At 39.3% G+C, this 25292-nt stretch overlaps 14 protein-coding genes and 1 non-coding gene across 15 annotated transcripts; 9 read left to right on the top strand and 6 right to left on the bottom strand.

Annotated features, from left to right (window-relative positions):
• Nucleotides 1-615: 615 nt before the first annotated feature.
• On the bottom strand, nt 616-1848 carry ASP1 (asparaginase ASP1; the record flags this gene model as incomplete). The annotated part of the gene is made up of 1 exon (XM_018363735.1): nt 616-1848. The coding sequence occupies one exon, from the start codon at nt 1846-1848 to the stop codon at nt 616-618; it is 1233 nt and encodes a 410-aa protein (XP_018223864.1).
• Nucleotides 1849-1982: 134 nt separating this feature from the next.
• Nucleotides 1983-2201, top strand: DAD4 (Dad4p; the record flags this gene model as incomplete). The annotated part of the gene is made up of 1 exon (XM_018363734.1): nt 1983-2201. One exon carries the CDS (start codon nt 1983-1985, stop codon nt 2199-2201), a length of 219 nt encoding a protein of 72 aa, XP_018223863.1.
• Nucleotides 2202-2366: 165 nt separating this feature from the next.
• SWA2 (auxilin-like protein SWA2) lies at nt 2367-4349 on the top strand (the record flags this gene model as incomplete). Its single annotated transcript, XM_018363733.1, has 1 exon — nt 2367-4349. The coding sequence occupies one exon, from the start codon at nt 2367-2369 to the stop codon at nt 4347-4349; it is 1983 nt and encodes a 660-aa protein (XP_018223862.1).
• Nucleotides 4350-4603: 254 nt separating this feature from the next.
• On the top strand, nt 4604-5428 carry YFT2 (Yft2p; the record flags this gene model as incomplete). The annotated part of the gene is made up of 1 exon (XM_018363732.1): nt 4604-5428. One exon carries the CDS (start codon nt 4604-4606, stop codon nt 5426-5428), a length of 825 nt encoding a protein of 274 aa, XP_018223861.1.
• Nucleotides 5429-5481: 53 nt separating this feature from the next.
• Nucleotides 5482-6695, bottom strand: MCM21 (Mcm21p; the record flags this gene model as incomplete). The annotated part of the gene is made up of 2 exons (XM_018363731.1): nt 5482-6566; nt 6644-6695. 2 exons carry the CDS (start codon nt 6693-6695, stop codon nt 5482-5484), a joined length of 1137 nt encoding a protein of 378 aa, XP_018223860.1.
• A 288-nt stretch (nt 6696-6983) lies between these two features.
• Nucleotides 6984-8231, bottom strand: HIM1 (Him1p; the record flags this gene model as incomplete). Its single annotated transcript, XM_018363730.1, has 1 exon — nt 6984-8231. The coding sequence occupies one exon, from the start codon at nt 8229-8231 to the stop codon at nt 6984-6986; it is 1248 nt and encodes a 415-aa protein (XP_018223859.1).
• Nucleotides 8232-8505: 274 nt separating this feature from the next.
• DI49_0495 lies at nt 8506-8597 on the top strand. Its single transcript is given in 2 exon segments — nt 8506-8543; nt 8561-8597. It is a non-coding gene; the product is annotated as a tRNA-Phe (tRNA).
• A 140-nt stretch (nt 8598-8737) lies between these two features.
• On the bottom strand, nt 8738-10153 carry OMS1 (putative RNA methyltransferase; the record flags this gene model as incomplete). Its single annotated transcript, XM_018363729.1, has 1 exon — nt 8738-10153. The coding sequence occupies one exon, from the start codon at nt 10151-10153 to the stop codon at nt 8738-8740; it is 1416 nt and encodes a 471-aa protein (XP_018223858.1).
• A 122-nt stretch (nt 10154-10275) lies between these two features.
• On the top strand, nt 10276-11178 carry IPK1 (inositol pentakisphosphate 2-kinase; the record flags this gene model as incomplete). Its single annotated transcript, XM_018363728.1, has 1 exon — nt 10276-11178. The coding sequence occupies one exon, from the start codon at nt 10276-10278 to the stop codon at nt 11176-11178; it is 903 nt and encodes a 300-aa protein (XP_018223857.1).
• Nucleotides 11179-11416: 238 nt separating this feature from the next.
• On the top strand, nt 11417-13495 carry RAD34 (Rad34p; the record flags this gene model as incomplete). The annotated part of the gene is made up of 1 exon (XM_018363727.1): nt 11417-13495. The coding sequence occupies one exon, from the start codon at nt 11417-11419 to the stop codon at nt 13493-13495; it is 2079 nt and encodes a 692-aa protein (XP_018223856.1).
• A 361-nt stretch (nt 13496-13856) lies between these two features.
• PIB1 (phosphatidylinositol-3-phosphate-binding ubiquitin-protein ligase) lies at nt 13857-14711 on the top strand (the record flags this gene model as incomplete). Its single annotated transcript, XM_018363726.1, has 1 exon — nt 13857-14711. One exon carries the CDS (start codon nt 13857-13859, stop codon nt 14709-14711), a length of 855 nt encoding a protein of 284 aa, XP_018223855.1.
• Nucleotides 14712-14975: 264 nt separating this feature from the next.
• On the bottom strand, nt 14976-16328 carry SSF2 (rRNA-binding ribosome biosynthesis protein; the record flags this gene model as incomplete). The annotated part of the gene is made up of 1 exon (XM_018363725.1): nt 14976-16328. One exon carries the CDS (start codon nt 16326-16328, stop codon nt 14976-14978), a length of 1353 nt encoding a protein of 450 aa, XP_018223854.1.
• Nucleotides 16329-16958: 630 nt separating this feature from the next.
• On the bottom strand, nt 16959-18890 carry TFB1 (TFIIH/NER complex subunit TFB1; the record flags this gene model as incomplete). The annotated part of the gene is made up of 1 exon (XM_018363724.1): nt 16959-18890. The coding sequence occupies one exon, from the start codon at nt 18888-18890 to the stop codon at nt 16959-16961; it is 1932 nt and encodes a 643-aa protein (XP_018223853.1).
• A 744-nt stretch (nt 18891-19634) lies between these two features.
• On the top strand, nt 19635-22865 carry SUM1 (Sum1p; the record flags this gene model as incomplete). The annotated part of the gene is made up of 1 exon (XM_018363723.1): nt 19635-22865. The coding sequence occupies one exon, from the start codon at nt 19635-19637 to the stop codon at nt 22863-22865; it is 3231 nt and encodes a 1076-aa protein (XP_018223852.1).
• Nucleotides 22866-23764: 899 nt separating this feature from the next.
• GIC2 (Gic2p) lies at nt 23765-24967 on the top strand (the record flags this gene model as incomplete). The annotated part of the gene is made up of 1 exon (XM_018363722.1): nt 23765-24967. The coding sequence occupies one exon, from the start codon at nt 23765-23767 to the stop codon at nt 24965-24967; it is 1203 nt and encodes a 400-aa protein (XP_018223851.1).
• Nucleotides 24968-25292: the final 325 nt, after the last annotated feature.

Raw genomic sequence — 25292 nt, 5'->3', positions numbered from 1 at the left:
GGATCTTGTAGCCGTTCCAGACATCCAAGGCTACTATTCCAGACTAGTGCTAGTGTGATGAGAACAACTATGATAGTATCGACGTTGCAAAATTGTTTATAAGAGGTTTTCTGTACTGATAGGAAATCTCTCGATAGCGCAGTCGCATGTCTCTTTTAGATGATAATTCGAACCAACAATTGATGAATGATCAAACAAGTGTAAGTACTATAATGATAAATATTTAGAGTCTGTTGATGATTATACAAACGATAAAAACAAGCTTGGAATGGACTGACTTCCAAAGATTGGACAAGCGGTAGAAGTGTGTATAAAAAATAAGCCTGTTTTGAAGAGAGACCTAAAACGGTCAGGTCAACCTTTAAGAATACAACTACGAAGAATTACGAAATGTGACATTCACTAGCATTTGGGTAACCACAGGCATACATCATTTAAAAAGCTACTAAAAAATCTAATGACATAAAAATGATAAAAAAAAAAGTATAAGAGTTTGATGCGTACAGGTGAAGCCTATTTGCACAATGACTTTTATGAAATCAACGGAGGCCAGCATAAGTATATGTCTATGCGTATGTGTATAAGGGCATAAAATGCGTAACATCAGACGGTTATTCAACCACCATAGACGCCTGTGAAAACATGTTTGATTTCTTCAGGAGTATAATTACCTACCAAACACAGTTGCAACAAAATTCTACTTTTTTCAGGGCTCAGATAACCAGATGCAATGATGTTATGGCCCTTTGAATCGTTTCTTGGCAAATTAGCAACAGGAACCATACCATCCATCGATCTCTTGGAATATATGATGGGTAAAGTCAACTCCATGCATGCCTGATTAACTTCGTCGGGCAATGAACCAGCACCCATGGTGGCGAGAACAATACCATCATATTTATCTGCTACCAGCTTGACTATAGACGAGGGAAAAGCCTGGTGAGCATACAAGATGCAAACTTCTGGTAATTTGAAGTCTTCGCCATTTAACCTCAATTTAAATTTATGGCAACCTTGGGGCTTCACAGGCGGATAATAATAGTGGATTTCATTGTTGACGAAATTCCCCAAATACCCCTGTCTTACATTGAAAGTATCCAAACTGTTTGCGTTTGTCTTGGTAATGTAGTAACCAGAAGAGATTTGATCATTCAGCGAAACAAGAACACTTCTTCCCCTTGATTTTGGGTTGGAAGCAATGCAAATCGCTTGGTAAAGGTTCATGGGCCCATCAGCAGAAACACTAGTCGAAGGACGCATCGAACCAACGAACACAATGGGGACATCGCCAGCATCAATGGTGCTCTCAATAAAAAATGCGGTTTCGGATAGCGTATCTGTCCCATGGGTGATGACTATACCGTCAAAAGTTTGTAGTGATTCCGAGACACCTTTATAGATCTTGTAAAGAACGTCTTGATCTATGTTTTTCGAGTCGACATTGCACAGCTGTTCGTATTCGATTTCACAAATTTTAGATATGTCTGGAATAGCATCCAGAAGGTCTTGGATAGTCAAGTCCACATGATAGCCAGCAGTGTGAGACGAGTCTACAGCCTTAGACGCAATCGTCCCACCAGTACCCAGGATTTTGATTCTAGGCAGACTACGCTGCTGGTAAATGATGCTGCTGCAGTTTTCAGCGGCACTTTGACACTTTAGTATCTCCGGAATGGTGTCTGGACAGCTGCTTTGCACAAGGAACTGAGAGTTCTCGACATCTGGGCAAATCGTTGTTATTTCGACTAAGTCGTTCCTCATGGTACCGTCTCCGAAAGTGCAGTGGCAGCAGAGGTCTTGAGCTTCACTATATCCAAAGCCATATCTTCCACTAAAGGCTATCATCATCGCCTCCTTCTCATCGAGCAATTTTTCACACGAACGGCACAAGAAGAGGCCTCAGCAATAGTAAACAAAGCAAAGCCAAGCAAAAAGAAAGATAACGAAGTGGATTGGTTTAGCAGCAGGGAGGACAGCACAGCATGGAGAACCCTCACGAACAAGTGCAGGCCAATATACTGTCGCGCATAATTGGTAATGTTAAGAGGCTCAACGAGAGTGTGGCGATCCTGAACCAGGAGCTTGTGACCATCAATAATCGGAACAAGAATTTGGAGATTATGGGTGCGATTTGTGACAACTACCACAGCAGCGTTCAGTTCAACCTGGAGGCCACCAACAACAAAAAACCGCCTTTATAGTTTAGTGATTTCCATACGTACATACTCATATTTATTATCCTGCTTTTAATACATTCATTTAAGGTCAACATTTCTAGCGAAAAAGAGAAAAAATGACAGCACATCGACCAAAAGCAATACTGGATCGGTGGACGAGGCACAGTTTGCAAGATCAGGTCAGGAACGATGTCAGATCCGTTTGCACATCTGTTGACATCATTGAAGAACAAGGATTCTGGAACTGAATCCAAGAAAACAACCCCTCAGACCAAAAATTTCACTGCCACATCTGCAACTGTAGTTGCGAGCGTTGCGACAACACCTAAAGGTAATAACAATGGTCTCCATTCACTGTCTGCTTCTCCTATAGTACCAGTGTCGAATGTAAGTTTCTCTGCGGCTCCGTTAGTACCAAGTAATAGCAATTCCAACGCAAATACTGCTGGCAATACTCCTTCGCCTTCCCCAGCCAATGTTGAAGATGACTTTGACGATCTCTTTGGTAGTAACACAATAGAAACATCGGATGGGCTTCAAGAGGTAGACCAGCTTTACTATGGAAACAACGACGGCTCAAATGGTGGTGATAACGTCTTAGTCGATGAAGTTAAGGATATGGAAATCGCAAGATTGATGTCATTGGGCTTATCGATCGAGAAGGCCACTGATTTTTATAATAGCGATATAACGTATGAAAGGTATTTGGAAATTTCGAAACTAAACCAAAAGAAGCACAAGGACCGAATTGTTAGTCACAGACCGACTGATTTAAGTTATAAGAACGCAAGTTTATTTAACAATACAAATTCAAATAATAATAATAACCTGTTCAGCATGGCTACTGATTTCTTTAACAAGGGAAAGGAACTGGTAGACCAATGGACCTCTTTTCCTCCAGAGGCAAACGACAGACTAAGTAACTATGCAAACGTTGAAGATAAACCTGACCACTACGAATTGCCTTTAAAAAATGATTCACACGAAGGGTCTCTACCTGAAAAAAAAAAGTATGAGAAAGACTTGCTTGGGGGAAATGATCTGGATGATGATCTTTTAACCGATTTTGAAACGAAGGTAGATATAGCAAAGAAGAACACGAAGGGCACGACTCCATCGCCTTCACCATCCCCTGGCATACTAGTCGAGGATACACTGAGAAAAGAGACACCTCAAACGGAGGATAATCTTTTAGATTTCTCCACAGACAACATCAATAGCACCAACGATAGCGCAATTTTTAGTGAGGATGGTAACGCGAACCCTGTAGTGCCTATCTCAGATATCGAATTATCCGGTTATAACGAATTTAAAGCAAAGGGTACCAGTCTGTTTAAAAATGGTGATTACGTGAATTCGTTACAGGAATATGAAAAGTCCTTGAATTCATTACCTTTGAAACATCCATTAAGGGTCATTGCTCTATCTAACATCATCGCATCGCAATTAAAGATTGGTGAATATTCCAAGTCCATTAAAAACTCTGATACGGCGTTGGCATTATTTCCATCAGCCAAACCTAGATGGAACGATAAGATTTCAAAGAGTGATCCTCAAAGATCATTCAACGACATCTGGCCAAAGATCATGATTAAGCGTGCTGAATCTTTCGAGCATTTAGAAAGTTTCAAAAATGCACTAGAAACATATCAAGAGTTAATTGAAAAAAATTTCTTCGATGATAAGATTATGCAGGGAAAAAGGAGATGCCAAAGCTTTGTTAATCCTATTCCTGTAAGGAAACCCAGTCCTGTCAAAAAGACAACACCAACTCCGGCACCAATGAAGAAGCCAACTTCCTCTCCTTCTCCGGATCCCGTTGACAACGCTTCGAGAGTAAAGGAACAGGAGTTGGAAAATGCTAAATTGGCACTATACGATAATGTCTCTGATAGAATTGGCTGCTGGAAGTGTGGTAAAGACGATGATATACGCCATTTGTTAGCCAACCTGTCTAGTCTACTAACATGGTGCAATTGGAAAGATGTATCTGTGCAAGATTTAGTGATGCCCAAAAAGGTCAAAATCACCTACATGAAAGCTGTAGCCAAGACGCACCCTGACAAGATACCAAAATCCTTGTCTTTGGAAAATAAAATGATTGCAGAAAACGTTTTCACTACTTTAAGTATCGCTTGGGATAAGTTCAAACAGCAAAATGAGATCAACTAACCCCTCTTAGTACTTGTTCCTCATGGGATTTTTACATGTACATATACAGGAATATATAGAACAGCGAAAAATAAGAAAATGTATCAAAATATAAATAAATAAGTTTAGCTTAGTTAGTATTGTATTGGCGTCCATTTCTATTTTTTTAGCTGAAAAACTGTGAAAAAGAAAAAAATTACTAAAATATAACGATACTGTAATGGAAGTAAAAGTGATTCAGGTACTCTCGACCACTAACAATCAAAGAGGGCTCGATGATACGTCAGCTGTGTTATTGGTCAAAGAAAGCGTACCTAGTTTATCCTATTCAAGTCCTTGTAGGCGCGATAATATCAATATTAGTGTCTGCAGAGACACTGAATTATCAAAAAAAAACATATACCCTATTAAAATCGTCGAATCTCCTCAATATAATCTTTGCATATAAGGCGAACAAAATATGGCCGATTTTCTTCCTTAGTTTGACTCTACTGCAAATATACTTCCACTATTTAGCTAGACTGGATGTACTACCACTGCCGATATCGAGTTCTGAAACTGGCTCTACATATTTATCCTATAGTAATCGTCGGCCCCTGCTCCAAAATAGAGTGATTATTACTATGGCTGCCCAATATGCATGCAAATTCGTCTTAAAGAATCTGCTATTATTTTTGAGTTTTCAATTTATTGATCATGTTTTTATTTGGACGGGAGGAGAATGTAGTTCTGGTAGTGGAACAACATCAGCTGAAAAATGTCGCTTAGAGAAAGGGAAATGGTACGGTGGGTTTGATATTAGTGGTCATTTTTGTTTTCTTGTCAATATTAGTATGATTCTGTGGATGGAACTACACTTGTTTAGTAGATTTGTTCAAGTTGAAGACATGCTTTGGGTAGTCAATAAATGGGTTCGAGCTTGCCTTGTTATTATCAGTGTTGTACTATTGATCTGGATCTGCATTCTCTGGGTTACTGCCATTTACTACCATACGATTTTGGAAAAGGTGTTAGGTTGCCTTATGGGGTACATATGCCCAGTTTTCATATACCACATTTTACCGAGAATCGAATTATTACATGATTATTTGTATATATGATAAAAGAAAATTGATCTTAGTTTCTCTTTATAAACGTACGTTTTCATATGAGTTCATTTGAAGATCGTCGCAAATGAATGGTTTAACTTCAACTCCAAGTCATCCAACGGACCCAATAGTAAAAGCTCCCACTTGTTCTTATTTTTATGGTTGAAATCATGAATTTCGTCCAGTATTGAACACGAAACTATTTCATTTTGCTTTAGGAACAACTCTACTTTGACGTCTTTAACAAAAAATGAAACCATCGAAGATTGTAAATCTAAATCCAAATTATGGATAATTTCCTTGGCCTCTAAGTCCTTGAAGCTTTGTTGCCTTCTTTGAATTTCTATTAATTGCACGAAAACCCTCTTTGCAAACAAGTATGCGTCATCAGAGGATATTACAAGTCCTCCATTGGTATCGTTGAATATTCCTTGAACGTCAATAAAGCTTGGAATAGTGTGCTTGAATAGAAACCAACTATTGGACTTTACCCTTTTTTTTAAAAGAATGTAATGAGGTTTTTCAAATTTTGAAGTCCGTTCACTGAAGACCTCTAGTCGTATCCCCAACATTTCTCTATCAACAACAATCTCATCACTACCTTCTTTCATTTTCAAATCAATAGGATCCACGAGGGGGAAGAATGTTATGCCAAACATTCTATAAATATTTTCAAGGATAATCGAATCCTCCAGCATACTCTTATCGCCTGCAGTGATCTCCTCTAGATTTAGTTTTCGCTTCCTCTTAGAAGGTGACGTTAAAATTTCGGTATCTAACAAATCGGCTACATCTGAATCAAACATCCTATGCTGGACCATTGGCTGCGTCTTCAGCACCCATTCGTGTTCAGGTAAATTTTCGTCATTCTCCAATTTAGCCCTTTTCTTTGGTTCATACGGTATTGACGTTGCTGGCGTAGACTTTAATTTAGACTCGGGAGAAGGTGACCGCGTTTGCGCCATCGAAACATCCTTGTCGTCCATATCATCCAACTCTGGATGTTCATTGAATAGAAAAGTATTCAACTGCGGAAATTGGTCAAAGAGGTCTTCGAATTCTTGAATTATGGGATTAGCGCTATTCTGATTCTTCCTTTTATTTCTCAATTTCGTTTTGAGCTCCTCACGGTTTTTTTCCAGTGACTTGACTATAAAATAGCAAACAGTTAGTGTTCAGTTCAGGCATTTTGAAATAGCAATATATATATAATCCAGAACAACATACTTTCACTGAGCAAAGACTCAATGTCTTGTTGCAAATCATCGATTTTACTCATTGGGCACACATGCAGCCGAAGGTTGCTTTAGTTAAGGGCTCCAACTCTAACCTTATTGTATCCATAGAGTTTTTTGTTTATTTTTCGACAACTTGAAAATTTCGCGTTTCATTATTATTATCATCGTAATGTCAAAAAGACGCATTTTTAGATGATCTTATTACACATAAATAGAAGTGGGAAATTCAAAAATAGATGAAACTAAATACACGCAATATCGTGATATAGCGGTTTTCTTCTATACGAAGCTATTTAGTTAAATATTAATAAGGTTTGAAATGAAACGGTTTAAGCAATCATATCAATCTGATAACTATTAATAACTTCCACCTTAGGCCCTGCTTCCTTGCTTTTTTTCCCAATTGCCATCAAAGCTGTAACATACGAAACTTTTGAGACTGGAACGGAATATCCTAATAATGCAGATCCTGGCATTCTATAAATACCCGAAGCAATTACTTCGCTTAGCCTTGTTCGTAAACCAACTTTTCTTGCTTCAGAAATGCATTGCTGCTTATACTTCAGAATATAGCGAGGATAATAGAAAAGCCTTTCTGAAAAAGTTGGACACTCTTGTATATCCATTTGAACGTGTACAGGATTCCCATGTTGCCCACACATTGGACCTGGCCGCAAAATTATAAGCTCCTTTAGTTTATTTGGCAAAGCCTCTTCTAAATCGTTCTCTAATTTCGCTTTAATTCGAAAATATTCCAATGTTCTGCTAAGAAAATCATTATTGAAGGAAGTTATAACGATCAGTTTCTTATCTGTCGTATTTACAAACTCTTGTGCTAAATTGAAAGACAAATGGTAATCCACAAAGGAACTTGGCACCTGGCTTTTCCGCACTCTAGCTGTAGTAGAGCCCAAAGCACTCACCATGGTGCCGATATCATCCAAGGAAGGTAAGCTTCTGTCGGATACATAATATTTGTTGTAAACATCGAACCTTTCCAACATCTGCGTTCCTGAGAAAATTTGTGGAAGTAGTCTTGGCCAACTTTCAGATTGAGGAATAACCAATTGCGTTACGGTAAAACTGTACTTGATTTTAAAACTTTCATCTTTTCCACAAGCATAATGTAAAGCATAACCAAACTGTTTCCGATTATAGGCAAAGGAAAATGTGCCCTTTTCTTCTTTGTCCCTGGAATTTCTAAAGATTCCCTCTTCGAAATCATCGTAACAAAATGTATTAGAGTTACACGTTTCTCTTTTTGTTTCGTCCTCTCTTCTAGTTCTCAAATAGTATCTTCCACCTTTCCAAATAATTGATTTCATGTTCACATAATCGATGGTCTTTATAAATGATTTTTTCTCAGTGACGCTTTTTCTATTAATACAAAAAATATGTTTATCTAGCACAACATTTTCTTTTATTTCTGTTAAACTATCAAGCTTATCTTGTAAATCAGACACATTCTTAATGTAAAAGTTAATGTCCAACAGATTCTCTAAAATACCTTCTCCTGCCAAACCAGATGATCCAAATAACAAAATATTGTCTGTAAAAGTGTTTTTGATAACAACCATGTTTATTACAACTCGCCCTCTGTTCAAATATTCTTAAAAACACACCTTATTCCAAAACAACCGTAAACACGGAAAGAACCCAAGTATTACTGTAACTATTTATGAAGGATTGAGAACGCAACCATAGATCGAAAAATGCTTTTTTTTACTAAGTGACACAAAAGATGCTCACAATATTATTGCAGGGGCGATAAAAATATACTTCATTTTCACGTCATATTGGCAGATAATAAAATAAAGCAGACAAAAGAAATAAAACTCTCACTCAATTTAAGCGGACTTAGCTCAGTTGGGAGAGCGCCAGACTGAAGAAAACACTTCGGTCAAGTAATCTGGAGGTCCTGTGTTCGATCCACAGAGTTCGCAATTTTTTTTGGAACACACCTCCCAAATGGTCAGCATGGCTTTGTGTTCATTTTAAAGAAGCAACGACTAAAATACATTTTTAACTTTTAAATATTTACACGATATTCAGTCATTGAGAAGATGCGCCAATAAATGATCTACTAGTTTTTATTAATAGAAGAAACCGGTTCATGCTGCTGTTTAGACTCTGTGCCATTATCCCCTTCAAATGACTCCATTCTCTTTCTTATACTCGACTGTAGGTATTTCTCCACAAACCCAAGTTCACTTTTCTTTTTCACATCTCCCTTTCTTTTAGCAACAATACACCAAGTGGTACCCAAGTGCGTCCGTTTTTCTTCCACCAACTCTAGATCAGAATCATCCAATACTTCTCCTAAATCAAGGTTCCATCTACAGCCCCAAGAATTCAACCTTTTTTCGGCTCTATTGTCTAACATTTTATTCACAAAATCGTATTGGCCCCTACCGTGCTCCAGTAAAATAACCCTCCCATCTGGTTTCAATAATTTGCTGAAATTATTCAACGCCTTTACAGGATCCTCGTGGGAACACAAGCCGAAGGCCTCCACAATTGTATCGTATTTGACTTGCTTTGAGGTTTCATTCTCTTGAGGGGACTTACCTTTCGTTGCTAAATCTACGAGATTTTCCGCTTTCCCAACAACAAAGGCAGCCTTTTTGTATTTCGGGAACTTGTTCCTAAACTTCTTATGCGTGATGTCCATCATATTTTCAGATGAGTCTAAAAAGGTGATCGAGTTGATGTGAGACATATCAAGATACTTGATGTTTCTGCCAGTCCCACAAGACACTTCTAAAACGTCACCTTGGCAATGTTTCATTAACCATTTCCTTCTTTTACCAAGAAATATTACCTTCTCTTCCATATTGATTGCTTTATCATATTCACTAGCTTTCCCTTGATAAAAGTTTGTCGTATCTCTAGCTGGCAATATTTGTTCGTTTAATTTGTTCTGATCAAAACTCTGTACATACACATCATCAAAGTTTTCAACACCTTCCTCTCGCATCTTTTCGTACTCTTCTAACTTCAGTTCATCTCTTCTTCTTAGCTTGCCCCTTAATTCTTTAATTCTTAACGTTTCATATTCGTTAATATTTCCCTCCTCTTGCTTCTTCAACAATCTTTCCAGCTCTTTATCTCTGGCAAATAACTTCTTTGTAAAGAAAAGACCATAAATTAAAAAGACGACATAGGCACCAATCATGTACTTAGTCATCCCTTTCGAGAACTTTTCAGATCTTGCAATAGCACCCCATCTGACAAATCTATTGGACGACTTCAATTGTTCTTCGAACCTTTCTCTTGCCAGGTCTTCTTTGGTTTTTTGTTTCCGTACTGCTTTATTACTATTGGTTTGGAACACGTTCTTCAGCTTTTTCCTATTTTTATCGTCATTGAGATGACTATCATTATGTCTAGAAAGTGTAAAGGATAACAACCGTCTTTGAGATTGCAAGAATACGCTTTTGGATATCGGTTGTCGAGTCCAATATAAAAGGCATACAGAGGGACGTGGAAATGCAACCATCCTCACGTATGCTGGATTTCCTTTATGTTTCTTGGTTTTCGTTTTTATTGACAGTATTCCACTATGATGATTTTCTGTTTCGGTCTTAAGAGTTTTCAAGACAATAATTTGAGTAATGGCTAATGCCAGCCGTCAAGGTCATCGAAAACGATGCCTCTTCTAAGAACGTAGTCACGATGAGAATTGTCGGACGCGGTGGAGCAAACGTATTGATTGAATTTGGCCATCCAAATTGGCTGTGGCGGTGCTGTGTTCGTTGGCCACATCTATTATCAGCAAATAATGCCTACACCATCGATAACATCCATTATATCAAGAACAATGTAGAACCTCTTTTACATGGTTTGCTTTGTCCTATGGAACTAATTGATGTGAGTACGGATATTTTAAGGCCCATTTTAGATACCTTTATTTCAGAATTAGATGATGAGGTAGTAAAAGTTATTAAGATTAAAAATTTGGCTAGCAAGGTTGCCACTAATTTAATTCAAAATGATCACCTTTTGAAATCTTATTGCTCACGAAATTTTCAAACAATCCTTCTGGAACTAAAACCCAAATGGATATACTACGATACAAATTATTGTAGGAACTGCACACATAACGCATTAAAAGGTAGAAAAACCGAATACTGCTACAACCAACTGCTAATGAACTCACTGCATTTGGAAACGATGCTGATAGATTACGAAAGATACCCCGTTGAGTTCAAAGTCACGATACTCGAGTACTTGCGCAATGCAAGTAACGTTTTCAGAGTCCTTTATGAATTGCAAAAGAAACTTTCAGAAAATGCAATTCCGATTAAGAATTTACGGTCAATTCGCGATATAAAAGACGAGCTCTTACTACTCATGACACTCAGAGATGTGACATGTTTCATTGAGTGGAATAATGCCGGAAATACGTTAAGTGTACACATAGTAGATGTAGATCTAAAACCGAAAAAAAAATGGACTCATTGGACCAAAACTCAACGCCAAATAGAATCCGGTAAAAAAGTACTTCATACTTCGAATAAATAGTCTATATATGCGTCTTGCCGTTCCTGTATTAACGAACAGGACTTAGATTACCATAAATTATAAGGATTTGAGGAGTTTATAGCTATGTTTTTTTTTTCAATAACCCTTTGAAAAAACATAAAGGCTACAACGAAATGCTGCTGGCCAAAGAGCTGTCACCTTGATGAAAATTGAGAGGACAACCGACTTTTTGAAATCTTAAGTACATTCATACAAAGCAGAAGGTTAATAGGAAGTAATGGTCAAACGCTTGCTCGAATCGGGCCACCATGATGAAGCTAAACAGAAACTGCGGAAAAATCGACAGCAAGAGGAGTTGTTTTGTGATGAAGAAGACGTAAATGATTCATTTCATGAATTAAGCCAAGATGAGGAGGAAGTACTGAGCGATATCGATTGGGAAGAAATTCCTTTGGATGGAAGTATAACTGTCACTGTAGCTAACACACACCAAAATACCGAGACAATATGCAGGCGCAAGAGGAAGCATAAAAGAAAAATATTTAATTATCAGCGACTTAAGTATGGGTTGCATCTTGTAATGATTCCATTTATGCTATCTTTGTTGGAAACTAGAATGAAATGGACCACCGACGAGAGATTAAATAGACGTCTGAGGAGATCAGTACCCAAGCTGATTACCAAGAAATTTAAAGTTTGGGGTGCAAAGGATCAAACTTCCAAAACTGCTTCCTTGAGGACACTATTACTTGGACTAGTGCTATGGTTTCGTTCCAACTACAAAATCAATAGCAACGGTATCAGACAGAACCTTAACAGGTTACATTATCTCATGAAGTACGCGGATAATCAAGAGGCTAGTCCGCTCTCTAAATCCACATACAAACACGTTTTTGATAATCAGCAAGAATTCTATGGTAACAGACCATTGCTGAATAATGACATTGAGGATATTCGAAACATGGCTAAGAAGAAGATGGCCAACAGAGATATACTGACTTTGTTCTTCTTAATTATCTTAAATAATATTTTACCAGGGGCCAAGAATCTTTATTTGTGCTTTGCTTTGCCGTTGCACGATTACGATATTAGGTGTAATAAAGTCAAATGGCAAATTGAACACGGAATCGGCAGAGTACCTAATATATTTGATACTGATCTGATACAACCGTATTTTTGGATTGAATTAGAGGTTTCTTCCTTAAGCAAGGATGAGCTATATATCATCGATCCTATAGCCCACCTGGATGAAAGCGAAATTGTTTTAAAAACTCGCAAAAATCAGTTTGTTCCTAATTATCAGCCTCCAATGGACATGAAGCTCAATCTGACTCAGAGGTTCCACTACGTGGTTCACATGGAATACACCAAAGGAATAATACAGGATGTTTCTCCGAGGTATGTGCCAAATGTTTGCTACAGATACTTCACTTTATCTGATTCTTCTCCCATATTGAAATCAAAGCATTATATAAGCTACCAAAATATTTCTAGGTGGTTGAAAATATGGAACCGAAAAAAGGCCCCCTACCATAATGATGCGTTAATGGCTGATATTGCGCTATCCAATTTTGTATTGCCAAAAAGTGTCACAGAAATTAAAAGAACTGATAATTTTATAATTCCTTCGATACTAAAGTCTAATGAAGTACTAGATTTACACGCAAAACCAGTTTCCTCGATACCCGAAATGAACAGTTTGAGAGAGCCTGTTTTTTGGAAAAAAGACGTTATACTATTGAAGAGTAAACAACATTGGGCAATACTAGGCCGTTCCATTTTACCTGATGCCAGACCATTAAAACGTAAGAAGTACCTACCAATGAAAGAACGAATGGGCAATAATCTAGACAGATACGTTATAAAAGAATTATTCTCATGCGAACAGACAATGAAGACCCCTAAATACTCTAATACATATCATGACCACTTCGGTTACGAGCATGTGGTTGAAGATGTGTCCCATTTTAAGAATAAATTCGGCAACATCGAAATTTATTCAATAGACAATAAACCTGACGGATTCGAGTTGGTTGCACTCAACAAAGATGACGATGTCAAGGGTCTCATAAAGAAATACAACAAAGCCCAAAAACAAGCCCAAAGAATCAAGTACTTGGAAGTGGTGAGTGGTTTTGATTTCAGACAGAAACAGGGCCACGCTATTCCCAAAATCGAAAACATCCTAGTCAAAGAGAGTGACTACAAATTGATCCAAGATTTGAAAAGTAAAACCAAATTACTAAAGGGGCTCTCCCTTTGGGATAGTTTATTAACAAAGCTACGGGTCAAGGACAGATTAAATGCTGACTATGGAAATCTTGAAAAAAATGACGAAGTTTGTGATGGCCATTGATTAGAACCTTTTTTCAATAATTCAAACCATAGATGATGTTGCACTACAGAGTGAGAGCAATTTAAGAGTTTATCAAGCAGTACAGTATGTTCCTAACATGGAATCTAGGTTGATGCGGTCTCTACTAGGCTTGGATTGGCCAGTCTTCGATAAGAGACTAGGGATTTGTAAGGGTTCTCATTATCCCGGGTAATCGGCATCGACACTTACCAAAGCGTACCAGAAGAACGAGAAAAATGTGGAACTACGTTTAACCGAACAATATGGTTTATGGGGAACGATAAGACAATAGCCTGCGTAAGTAGAGTTGGCTAGTGTTGTGTTTTCCTGCTGAGGTACGATACTTGAAATATTAGGTCACATGGCTATCAAGGAAGATTGTATAAACAATCTCGCTAGGTGGCAGACAGACGAAGAAGCTCAGAGCTGTTTCCAATGTAAGGTAAACTTTTCATTTTTAGTAAGAAGACATCATTGTAGATGCTGTGGAAGAATATTTTGTTCTTCCTGTACCGAGAACTTTGTAAATTATAATAAAAAGAAGGTCCAAGTTTTGCAGAAAAAGAATAGCGATGCGGAATCACCTCCATACAGAACCTGTAACGAGTGCTATGACAACCTTCTACATCTAAATCTTCTGGTATCTTCTGCCAATAAAGACCCAAGACTATCGCAAGTCGCGAACACAAATACGCCCGCTGCACTGAACGATGACGATAACGAAGATACAGAAATCATGGAAGACACGATAGATCAAGATGAGCCAGAATGTGGAAGCTCTCGAAACGAAGAAGACAAATTTTGCCCCATTTGTAATGCCGATCTAGCGCAGTTTGCTAATGATGAAGAAACGAGAGAACACGTAGAGGATTGCTTACAAAGAGCTGAAAATGCTCAACAACATACAGCGACATCAGAAGCGGGAAATGAGACCGCAAAAGAAAGTCCGACATTCCAAAATAGAATGCTAGTCTATAAGATACCGCCCATCACAGCCAATGATGAAAACCATGTCGAAATTAAGGAATGTCCCATCTGTTTTGAAGAAATGGAGCCTGGCGAAAAAGTTGGGAGACTAGAGTGCCTGTGCGTTTTCCATTATAAATGTATTAAAAACTGGTTTCATAAGAAAGCGCAAATGACCGCAGCTCAAAAGGGGAATAGCTCTTCTTTTGTTAAACGAAATTTTTGTCCTTTTCATGACGCTGTATTTTAAATACCTACCTAGCTTGATTTTCACTACTGATTTTCTGTACAATCCGATTTCTCCCGTTGCTCAATAGTTGGAGTTTTTTTCTTCACTTTACTTGTTCTGCAGATTTTTTTATACTTGTTTAATCATGATCTTATATATTCCCTAATTTAATTTGAGATAATTCCCATCTCGAATGAAAGTTTGCAAGTCTCTTAACGTCTATAAGAATTATAACTGATATATGAGTAGTATGCACGTAAACAGATAATATATACATATAGTGATCTATTCAACTTCGCTAAACAAATCACTATCTAGATCCTCAGGCACATCACTGTAATGTTCATCTTCGCTGGACGAAGATGAGTCATCACTCATAGCATCGGCCTTGTTTTCACCGTCGCCCTCTTCTGCAGCCCTAGCTTTTCTTCTTTCCAACTTACGTTCCTTCTTAGCATCTTTGACAGCCTTCTTTTTCGCGATGTTTTCTTCTTGCTCTTTCTTTCTTTGTTCCTTGAGTCTCATCTTTGCAGCATGTCTCTTCTCCAATTCTCTAATTTCTCCGCTTGATTTTTGAACGTATTCGTGATGCAACACTTTTCCTGAACAGATTCCTTCTTCGATCTTGACCAGTTTCAAGGTTAGTCTTGGTCCCAATTCGGTAAGYTTGATAGCCTTCTTACGTGGAGTTGGTTGGGAAGGTTCTTGGCGTTTGGGCTCCTCCATTTCTACGTCTTCTTCTTCTCCTTCCTCTTTAGCATCCTTTGTCTCTGCTGATTTCTTTTGAGGTTTCGAGTTTTGAGATTGCTTTGCTTTGACGTCTTGGTTATCAACCACTCTCACAATAGCGTCGTCTTCTATTTCTGATTCAGATGTATAGGCACCCAAATCGTGGTCCAAGATTAATGAGGAAATGTCATCTTTTCGATGTAAATTCGGCACCGTTTTACTCAAATTATTCTTAGCCTTATAAAGTCTTTTCAGGTTTCTCGAAATTTCTACCTCTCTAATATCGATGAAGTAATGACGCATGGAAATTTCGCCCGTTGCTCTGTCCTTGTTGATCATGAATACACGTTTGATAGAATTTAATGAAGTCCTAGCCGGATTTAAAGGTGGGAAGATGTTTTGAAACATGGAAACAACGACCTTCTCTACGTTTACATCCTGATTGTCTTCATCGGATTTCTTGGATGTGGAAAACCCGTTTAAGACTAGCAATGGTGGATTTAGTACGTCATCATTATTCAATGATTTTGGTCTTTTTAAGAACTTTTTGATATCTTTCCCTAGGGAATAATCCATCACTTGGAAGGTCACAGTAGGACCCTGTGGAGTTCTTGCTATCTTCAAAGAAACATTACCTGTCTTTTCGGATTGTGTGAACATAAAGAGATGAGTAACACCTAATGGACCACACATAACAACAAAATCCTTGAGTTTATTGGACTTACGCTCTTTCAGTTTTATAGCTGTGTGTGGTTGCATAATTTGACGAAAATCCTTTACTAATTGGTTCAAAGAGTGGTTGGCCAAAGAAGTTTGTCCGACTCTAATGACCATTGATTTTGGAATACCTTTTTCCTGCTCAGGTACAACCTGCGCATGAGTTCTCTTTTTTTGTCTTCTTTTGGCCATCTTTCCAGTAGTGTTCACAAAAGTTGTATCGATATTGCTCTATGAACTGTATTGCGTTCGAATACTAATTGATTGTCTTTCAAATACTTCTTTAATGTCATACAGATAGAACTCTCGATGAGGTACATTATACCAAAAAATTTCATAATCGTCGAAGGTGATTATTTCCTTGACAGCTTTTCAGAAATAACTGACATTTTTAGAACGAATAAACGGAACAAAAGCGAGTGACTTTAGTATACGCAATAGAGGTGAACACTGATCAAACGTGTCTCCAGAATCTATTCATGAAAAGAAGGAAAAACTACCGAGCTGAAATGTCTTGGCTTGCAGCTTACCAGTTACGCGCTTAAGTGTTTGTATTGTTTCGCGTCTGTTTCGTGTTTGTTTCCCGAGCCATTCGTGTGTGTAGTCACGTAAAATGTTCTATTTACACGCACGGCTGGTGCAGCAGCACAGCGCAGCGTTAATCGTGTGTGTCCGCCCGCGTCCTTCTATTGTGTAAAGAAAGAGAGACAAAAGACCAAAAGGGAAGAATACACACGTAAATTTCAGTCGTATGTAATATGTAACATGCAGTAAATAAATAATATTAGAAGAAGGTGGGAAGAGCCACTGGGTGGCCGGTTTTTATGTAGCACCGTTCGAGCTGTTATACTCGTCGTAACACTCGTCATATTTGTCTGTGGCAAGAGTGATAGAGTTTAGAATTGGCTTCAAATAGGCTGTGCATGTATTCGACATAGGCTCGCCGTCACCATTGAGAACATCTTGAAACAGCTCGTTCAGCTTTTCAATGCAATCCTTTAAATGGTTATAAAGCTTCTTGACGGTGGCGGCTTGCTTTTGCTCACCGCTTTGGAAATGGATATAGAAATGCTTCAAGAATTCACAGCACGTGGTGTGTAGCATTCTGCAACTCTCTAACAAGTCTACTGGGAGGTCACTTTTCACTTCCGATTCGTTTGCCTGAGAGGTGGTGCCTACAAAAGCGCCGAGTGCCGAGTCGACATTATTGTGTTTTGCCTGCTTAGCGTTGATCTTGATTGCGGTTATGACTCTTTTGTTGATACCGTTACTCACCTCTTTATTGGGAACCACTTGCGTTAAGTCTAGCTTATTGATCAAATTGTCCATAACCAACGATAATTGTTGCAGCATTTGTTGGTTAGAAACATTCAAATCCGCCTTTTTCTTTGGTGCCACGTCGTCTGTATCCTTGTCCGTTGTTTTTTCGTGTGCATTTCTTTTGAGGTGTATGATGGCATAATTGGTCTTGTAACTCTCGTTCAAGTCATCAATTTTTAGTTCATTTCTTTCGTCCCTATCTTCATCTTCATCATCGTTCGCATTATTCGATTTGCTCTGTAAATTCGTTCTGGAATATTCGTTTTTCAAAGCCATAATCATTTTTTCGCTTAACCTATTCATACCCTTTAAGATGTCCACTGTCCCGTCACTGTTACCATTGATATCTACACCTGGCTGCATAGTAAAATCCGGCCTATTACCTCGTACTACTGGATCGTCTTGTATATTTCCGTCCAAATCTATAATTTTTTTCACTGGATGCAATAGCATATCGTCATCCTTTCTGTCAAATTCTTGATCCAACGTCAAGTACCTATCGATGATCACATCACCTCTGTCATTTTGCATAATCTTTTCACCTCTTAATTTTCTAAACAATTTCGAGGAGAAAAATCTTGCCCAAAATTCTGGCTCTTTGAAATTTTTCGGGACATTGTCAGTGTATGCTTTCTTTACAATGGGATAGTTTTCAAAAATGTTCAAGATTTTTTCCCTTGACAGGTTAACATTGACTTTATTTTCCGACGAGGCCACTGGTTTGATAGTGGACAAAACGTTATAGGGCCCTACTTTTTGCGAAGTGGATAGAGCAAAGGCTCTTAACAGCGGAATTCTAGTAGACCAAAACTCCAGTGGGGGTAAACCAGCATTGATGACCGTTTCTTGGAAAACCTTCATCAGTAGTTTGTTACCCTTTAACAAAGATTGCTGGAGTTTTAGATTAATCAGTAATTTATCCTTGGACAACGAATCATCCAGTTTGGCTGTATTGATTAGCGGAGCTCCATTATTCAGATGTGGTGTATCCAGATGTGGCGTTGGAGTGTCTGTCTCCGCGGGAGAGGGGCTCATCGGTGTCTCTGTGTTTTGCGCAGATTCCTCTCTTCTTCTCTTCTCTTCATATATGTCTGTATCCTTATAACGGGAAATGATCTGCTGTAAAGTCATCTTAATATTATCCATGACCGTTCTATTGTTGAACGAAAACATATGAGATTGCGGTTTCGGCAAGACTTCGTTCCCTTCGTTATCTTTTTGCTTTTTTGATTCGTCCACTTTACCAATCAGCCTCAACATCATCTTTTCACTTGAAGTTGGAGTAGCTTGCAGTTTGTCGATGGTGGACAATGGAACTGTATGGATCTTGTCACCATCTGTAGACCTCCACGTCAATTCTGCAGGAGACACGTCTTCATTAATAGCGATTATCCCTGAAACCTTCTTGAAAATGGCAGCACCGGAATGTGACATTGCGGTTCGATATATATTCCTCACTGCCCTATACCAAACGCTGCTAAGGCCGTTTGCCAGCAAATCTTAATATGCCAAATATCAATATTTTTCAAAAAGATGTCAAAACGACCGGTTTTGTCATGTACCACGGAGTGCGATTTTTCGGGTCGGCCCGTAGGCCCATACCTCTAGGTTTAGAAGCAGGTGCCTACACAGTTTTGAGTCTGCTTCTATTCCCCATACTATTGCGCAGCTTTTCCAAGTGTTTTCAAGTATATCTACCTGTAAGTGGCACGCAAGTCACAATTCGCAGCAATTTGCGTCGTCCAACAAGACAAATTGCTGCAATTTTAAACTGCGACGCGACGGCGACGTCAAATTTTCTTTTTTTTCTCGTGGGTGGGAAAGGGAAAGGACAACAATTTATGGCAGAATATTTCAGTTTGGATTAGCAGATTGAAAAATTATATCTTGTATAGACTGCTCCAGTTTACTTTATTTCAGTGTCTGAGCTATCCAGATTGTATCATTACTAGTCGCTCTATTTATTTTTCTTTACTTATTCTATTAAAATCATTTGTATCTCGAGTAAACTCCCAAAAGTATTATACACAAGCAAATTTTACTAAAAGTGTCAGCAAACAAAGTATACACGGCCAGTTCGAAGTAGCTACGTTTCACAGAAAACAGCAAATAGTGGTATTATTGAATTCGACCAAAAAAATCCTAGTCGTATCTAGCAATATCTACTACTCTTTACGGATGATGTCTGAGAGCACCGTAGCCCCTTCAGATAATAATAGCAGTCTGCAAAGACTTCCGTCTGCATTAAGGGACGAAGAAGATGTCCTGCCATCTACCAACGTCCAAAACCAAGCTGAAAATGTCCATGAAGCAAACACAGAAACAAATGATAAAGTTTTGCCATCCATCACTGAAATTCCAATTAGTGACGATTCTGATATGAAGCGACACGATGCCTCGGATTTGGTTTTAAATCATTCTCATACGATAAACTACAAGGATCTTCCTCACCCATCAATCAGCATGTTGAAAAATGATGTAGAAGAGGTCTCTAAACAATGCAACGATTTGAAGTCAGCTTTGCTTTCCAAGGACACTTCCCTGACTGATTCCGTGCAGGATTTGTTCAGTTCCTTGAAAGTCTTGTCACATAATCAATCGGTTTTGGAAAGCAAATTAGATGATGTTATGAAAAACCAAGTCAATACAGATATATTAGTCAATAATATGAACGAACGATTAAATAAAATGTCAACACTACTGCAAAACACTTCAAAAGCGAACTCCTCAAACGTTTCGATAGAACAATCATCACACAACACAAACTCACAGCATAATTCCTCTTCTTCCCGTAGAGGTCCCGGCAGACCAAGAAAAGATACCTCAACTTCCACAATGAACAAATTGATGTCAAGTGCGGCCTCAGCCAATTCCAAAAGTTTGTCTAATCACAATGCACCCCTTTCACCAGTAAATGTTTCTTTACCGACGAGTGTAGTTCAAACCTCTAAATCTAAAAGATATTTCGTTGAGCCATCGACGAAACAGGATTCGCTGCTATTATCTGCCCCGTCGTCGTCAAGGGATGATGCTGAGATCACTCTACCTTCCATACCACAAATAGCAAACTCTGAAAATGGGAAAGAACAAACTTCCACTGCGAATTCTAGTTCAATGACACCGACCCCTGTTACACCAAACAATTTAATTCAAATCAAAAGAAAAAGAGGCAGACCACCAAAGAAGAGAACGGTGGAAACAATGATCTCTAACTCCACTGATACGATAGAAAAATCTGACTTGTCAACTCGAATTAAAAATGAGATCCCGCTTAACTCGTTGCTTCCTTCTTCCAAATTCCATCAAATTCCATCATCTCCATCGAACCCTACATCACAGCAGGTATCGGTTCGTATTCCAAGACCAGCCACAAATGAAGCGGATTCGAAAAGTTTAGAGCCTCTTTCTCCCATTTTGACCAATGACGATGCCAACGCTAAAGACTTAAATACCAATGAAACTGTTTATAATAGTATTGAAGAAATGATTGATGGCRAAGCCAATAAAACCCAGAAAGAAAAGACAATAACCATCAAAGCCGGTGACAGCAGTAGCAATAGCAAAAACAATAGCAACAATAACAATGACAATATCATAAAGTTTTCTGCGAACTCAGACATCAATAGTGACATTCGTCGATTGATGGTCAACGAGCAATTTTCATTAAGTTACGATGCCAGCGGTAACATCACAGTTAAGCTGCCACCCGTTTCCTCTCCTGCAGCCGCAACGGCAGCCGCAGCAGCCGCAGTGACTTCTGAAATGAATAGACAACAAAGAGAACTGGATAAAAGGCGCGATTCAAGAGAGAAAATGCTTGTTAATATGAAATATAATGATCGTGATAAGGCCAAGTCATTTATGGAATCTAACAAGAAACTATTAAAGGCGATGAAAGAAGAAGAAAGGCGGAAAAGAATGACTTCAATAATACACGACAACCACTTAAATTTGAATTTAAATGACATATCCACACGTTCAAAGATAAAGAATATGGAAAAGCCAACTACCGTAGGTAGCTCGATGTCACCAAAGGTAAGGCCCCATTCTCCCGCCGCCATATCCGATCTTCAACGCGAAGAAAGCGAATCATCGGAACAAGAAAAGTCAGCTGACATTGACAACGAGGGTACGAACATGAATAACGAGACGCACAAGATGGGTCTGACTATGTCTGCTACGGGAGCAATTCACAAAGTAGGAATACAGTCGATGCTAAATTCCGGTGAAGAAGCAATAGCGAACGACGATGCGTTGGAATATGAAAGAAAGCGCTCAAGAGATGAAGAAACAACTACTTTTGTTCCCTTAGAAGAATCGTCTTCGTTAGATATGGTGGGGAGAAGAAACTTGGACAAAGCCGAACAAGATGATCAAACAGAAGATCAGGGCAGCACGAAGAAAAGACGTTTATCTGATGAAGCAAAAGGCGAAGAAGAGGAAAAAGAAGAAGAAGAAGAAGAAGACGAAGAAGAGGAAGAAAAAGAGGGAGAGGAGGAGAGAGCAACTAGTCATAATGAACCATTAGCCACTGTTGAGAATGCCTCAGGAGACGTCTCAACAGATTTGCCTGAGGAGACTCCATCGATCCATAATGACACCGAGAATGCCAACGGAAATGGGAACCTGGGCTTGGGCACAGAGTCACGCAACACACTATTAACGGCTACCCCAATTGAATTGATTTGCCGCGAAGGGTTCTTCTATCGAAGAGACATTCCTGACGTGCCCATCACCACCGGGGCCTACCTAGAATTCAAGTTCAAGGCCAAAGAAGAGGAACTGATCAATTCAAGTATCAACGAAGAAGATTACGCCACAAAATCCAAGCATGAAAAAATGAACGCCCATTTTTTCAAGCCCGATATTCAAGAGGAGACTGAACTTGCCTTTGAGATCTTGAGTAAAACTACCTTAACAGAGAAATACGTTAACAGTTTAGAATACTTTTTAATGGAATTCAGATGGGAAAATAAACTAGTCGGGTTAGGTCTCAAGCTCAGAGAATCTAAAAGGACTTGGCAAAGAAGAAAGGCACTGTTTGCCCTTTTCGAATTCTGGAGAGACCAATCAAGAGACAAAAGGAAGTTCCATAACTACACCATCTTGCATGCGGTGAAGGAAATGGAAAACTACAGGATTTTCATCAATCGCTCCGTTTCGTGGTTTTACAACCATATCACGCTGTTGAAAATGATCCTCTATGATCTCTGTGACAACGTAGATACCCAATGGAGAGAATGGATGTTCCCTCACAGCGAGGCACTGCCAACCTTAGGTCAAGAGGGAATCAACGAAGACAACTTGAACGAGACCATCGACAACATGCTAATTTTCGATTTCCTTGACGACGGCTCGGAGAACAACCAAGTGAAATATTCCCGAATCATACCGCCGGATGTCCGCTAGCCGCCTCGCCAAGAAAGATTTTGATCTCAAAAGCAGAAAAAGGAAAGAACAGGACGAAAAACAAAAAAAAAAACCAAAAAATAGACAGTACGGTAACGAGCTCTCTCACGTATTTGTACGGTAGGGCATTACATAGTTAGTACATATGATTATATACACCTTAATCAACTACTCTGTATTATTTCCCGCTTCTTTGCGGAGGGACGCCTCACTCGTTCAGAAGACACAACTACACACGACTACGCCAATCCCATCTCCCCAAAACAGCAAAAATACCAAAAGACACACAGGTGGGCGCTTATCTGCATTATTCTATACCGGAATAAGAAATGTAATTGACTACGTCAGGCTCGAAAAGACCCGGCACTTTTTTTTTTTTGGCGTTCGCGCGCGACTCCGGGCCCCATTAGTATACCAGAAAAAGAAATTTCCCGTTTGAATACGGGCGAATTGCCGCTTTGGGCCGGCGCGGCCGGGCAAAAGAATGCGGCACCTGGTAAGGACGCGTTCTGGGCCCCTGAGAACTCGAGCAGCAACGTGCCTGCGCCGTGGCTCGAGGGTCGGTGCCGCAGAAACAGGCGCAGAACCGACATTTCGAGATCTGAGGTTGCCTGTTTCTCGAGGAAACGCTACTGTTATCGCCATGTTTGGTGAAACCATTATGAAACGAGATCAATTCGTGTCTGGTAAAGCGAGTGGATCAGTCGCATGCCAAAAAAGAAACTGGAAATGCAAAACTGAAGTAAAACCAGGACCGTTGATCCATTGCTTTGTTTCTGATATATATTATTGGTACTTCTTGCCAGAGTTTCTTTTGGGCTCTGGAATTCTATGCTATCGCTGAAACACACAGACTGTTAACTAAGGAACATATCACCACGAACTACACGCATTTAGAAATGATCAGTGCCAGTACGACGAACGTTGAGCACAGTCACATGAACCTCCCACAAATGCGGTCGATTTGGCTGGACGAAGACGAAGAGGCAGAGAAGCTATACGGTCTGCAAGCGCAGCAATTCATGGGCTCTGACGATGAAGAAAGTATAGGTATCACTTTCATTAACAGTGATAAGCCTTTGCTCAGCAATAAGAAGAACATCGAGTTGCCTCCGCTACTGCCAAAGACGCACCCATCGAGTTACCATAGGAAAAATACTTCCAATTCCGCGGTTTCCAGGAAGCCTTCCACTCCCAGCGCCGACAAGACAAAGCACAAGAAGGGGTTTTTCAAGTTCAACTCCTTGAAGAAGAAACTTCTAGGCCCACCATTGGACGTAAGAGCCAAGGGTATCTCCACTCCATTTGATTTCCAACACATTTCGCATGCTGACACCCGAAATGGGTTCCAAGACGAGCCCGACCAACAACAACAACAACAACAACAACAACAGCAACAACAACCGCCACTGCCACTTCCCATTGCAGTCGAAGACGACGCCGCTTCCTCTCCAAGCAAAAACCGTTTAAGCTCACTAAGTAAAGCTTTTGTCACAGAAAGGATCCCTGCTAACCGTGAAAGCAAACTCAATTCGAGGTCGCACGACACGAGATCGCACGATAAAAAGACATCATCAAGGTTCTCCGTCGCTCGTTCCATCTCGGTCACTTCGTCCAATTACTCTAAAAACACACAGGGCAACAACCATTCAATCAACGGTAGGGTCGTGTCCACTTCCACCATGGCCACATCCCTCTTTGAGGATTCTCCAAATACATCACCAAAGCAGTTCAAAGCAAAGCTACATAGTCTGGGGCATAAACATACCGATTCCACGGATTCCAGTGAATCTTCGTTGGATTTTTTGAAAAACTACAGTTTTCCCACATTATTAGAAGACAGACCAATTTTGGATTTCCTGCCTCGCTCGCAAAGATCAAGCGCCTACCGTAGCCTTCTTTTGGAGACTCCAAACTTAAATAAAAATACTGGGAGAGCATTTGCTTCCCCAGAACATAGCCCGCTCCCCATGAGAAGAAACTCGATAGCGACGCCCTCTCCCCAGTCTAAATCCTCGTACACCGACTCCCCAGCCAACTTCAGAAGGTCTTTTGATGATATCCTTTGTTTTTATAATCAACTAGAACCTCTTCAAGTTTGAAATGGCATAAAAAATTTAAAACTAAAAGACACATCTTTACACATATTTTACGAGAATTACCTAAAGTATTATCCATTCGTTTTCTGCTTTCGTTTATTTTTTTCATCGTTTTGCCCGTTTCCCTTTCCATTCGTTCTTTATCTCGGTTTTTTATTTTTCTACTTTAGATTTCTCACTACTACTATTACTATTACTATTACTACTGTTTTCGTTGTTTTAGTTACAAAATAAGGACACTCATTTATATTGGCGTTATACCATCCATTCGTTTATAACCTCCTCTTCTCTTTTGGACACAAGTTTCTATGGTTAGACCTTTTTGTTT

This window comes from Saccharomyces eubayanus, chromosome II (genome assembly GCF_001298625.1).
Source record: "Saccharomyces eubayanus strain FM1318 chromosome II, whole genome shotgun sequence".
NCBI lineage: Eukaryota > Fungi > Ascomycota > Saccharomycetes > Saccharomycetales > Saccharomycetaceae > Saccharomyces > Saccharomyces eubayanus.
The sequence above is the reverse complement of the archived record's forward strand: the minus strand, read 5'-3'. Positions and strand labels throughout refer to the sequence as shown.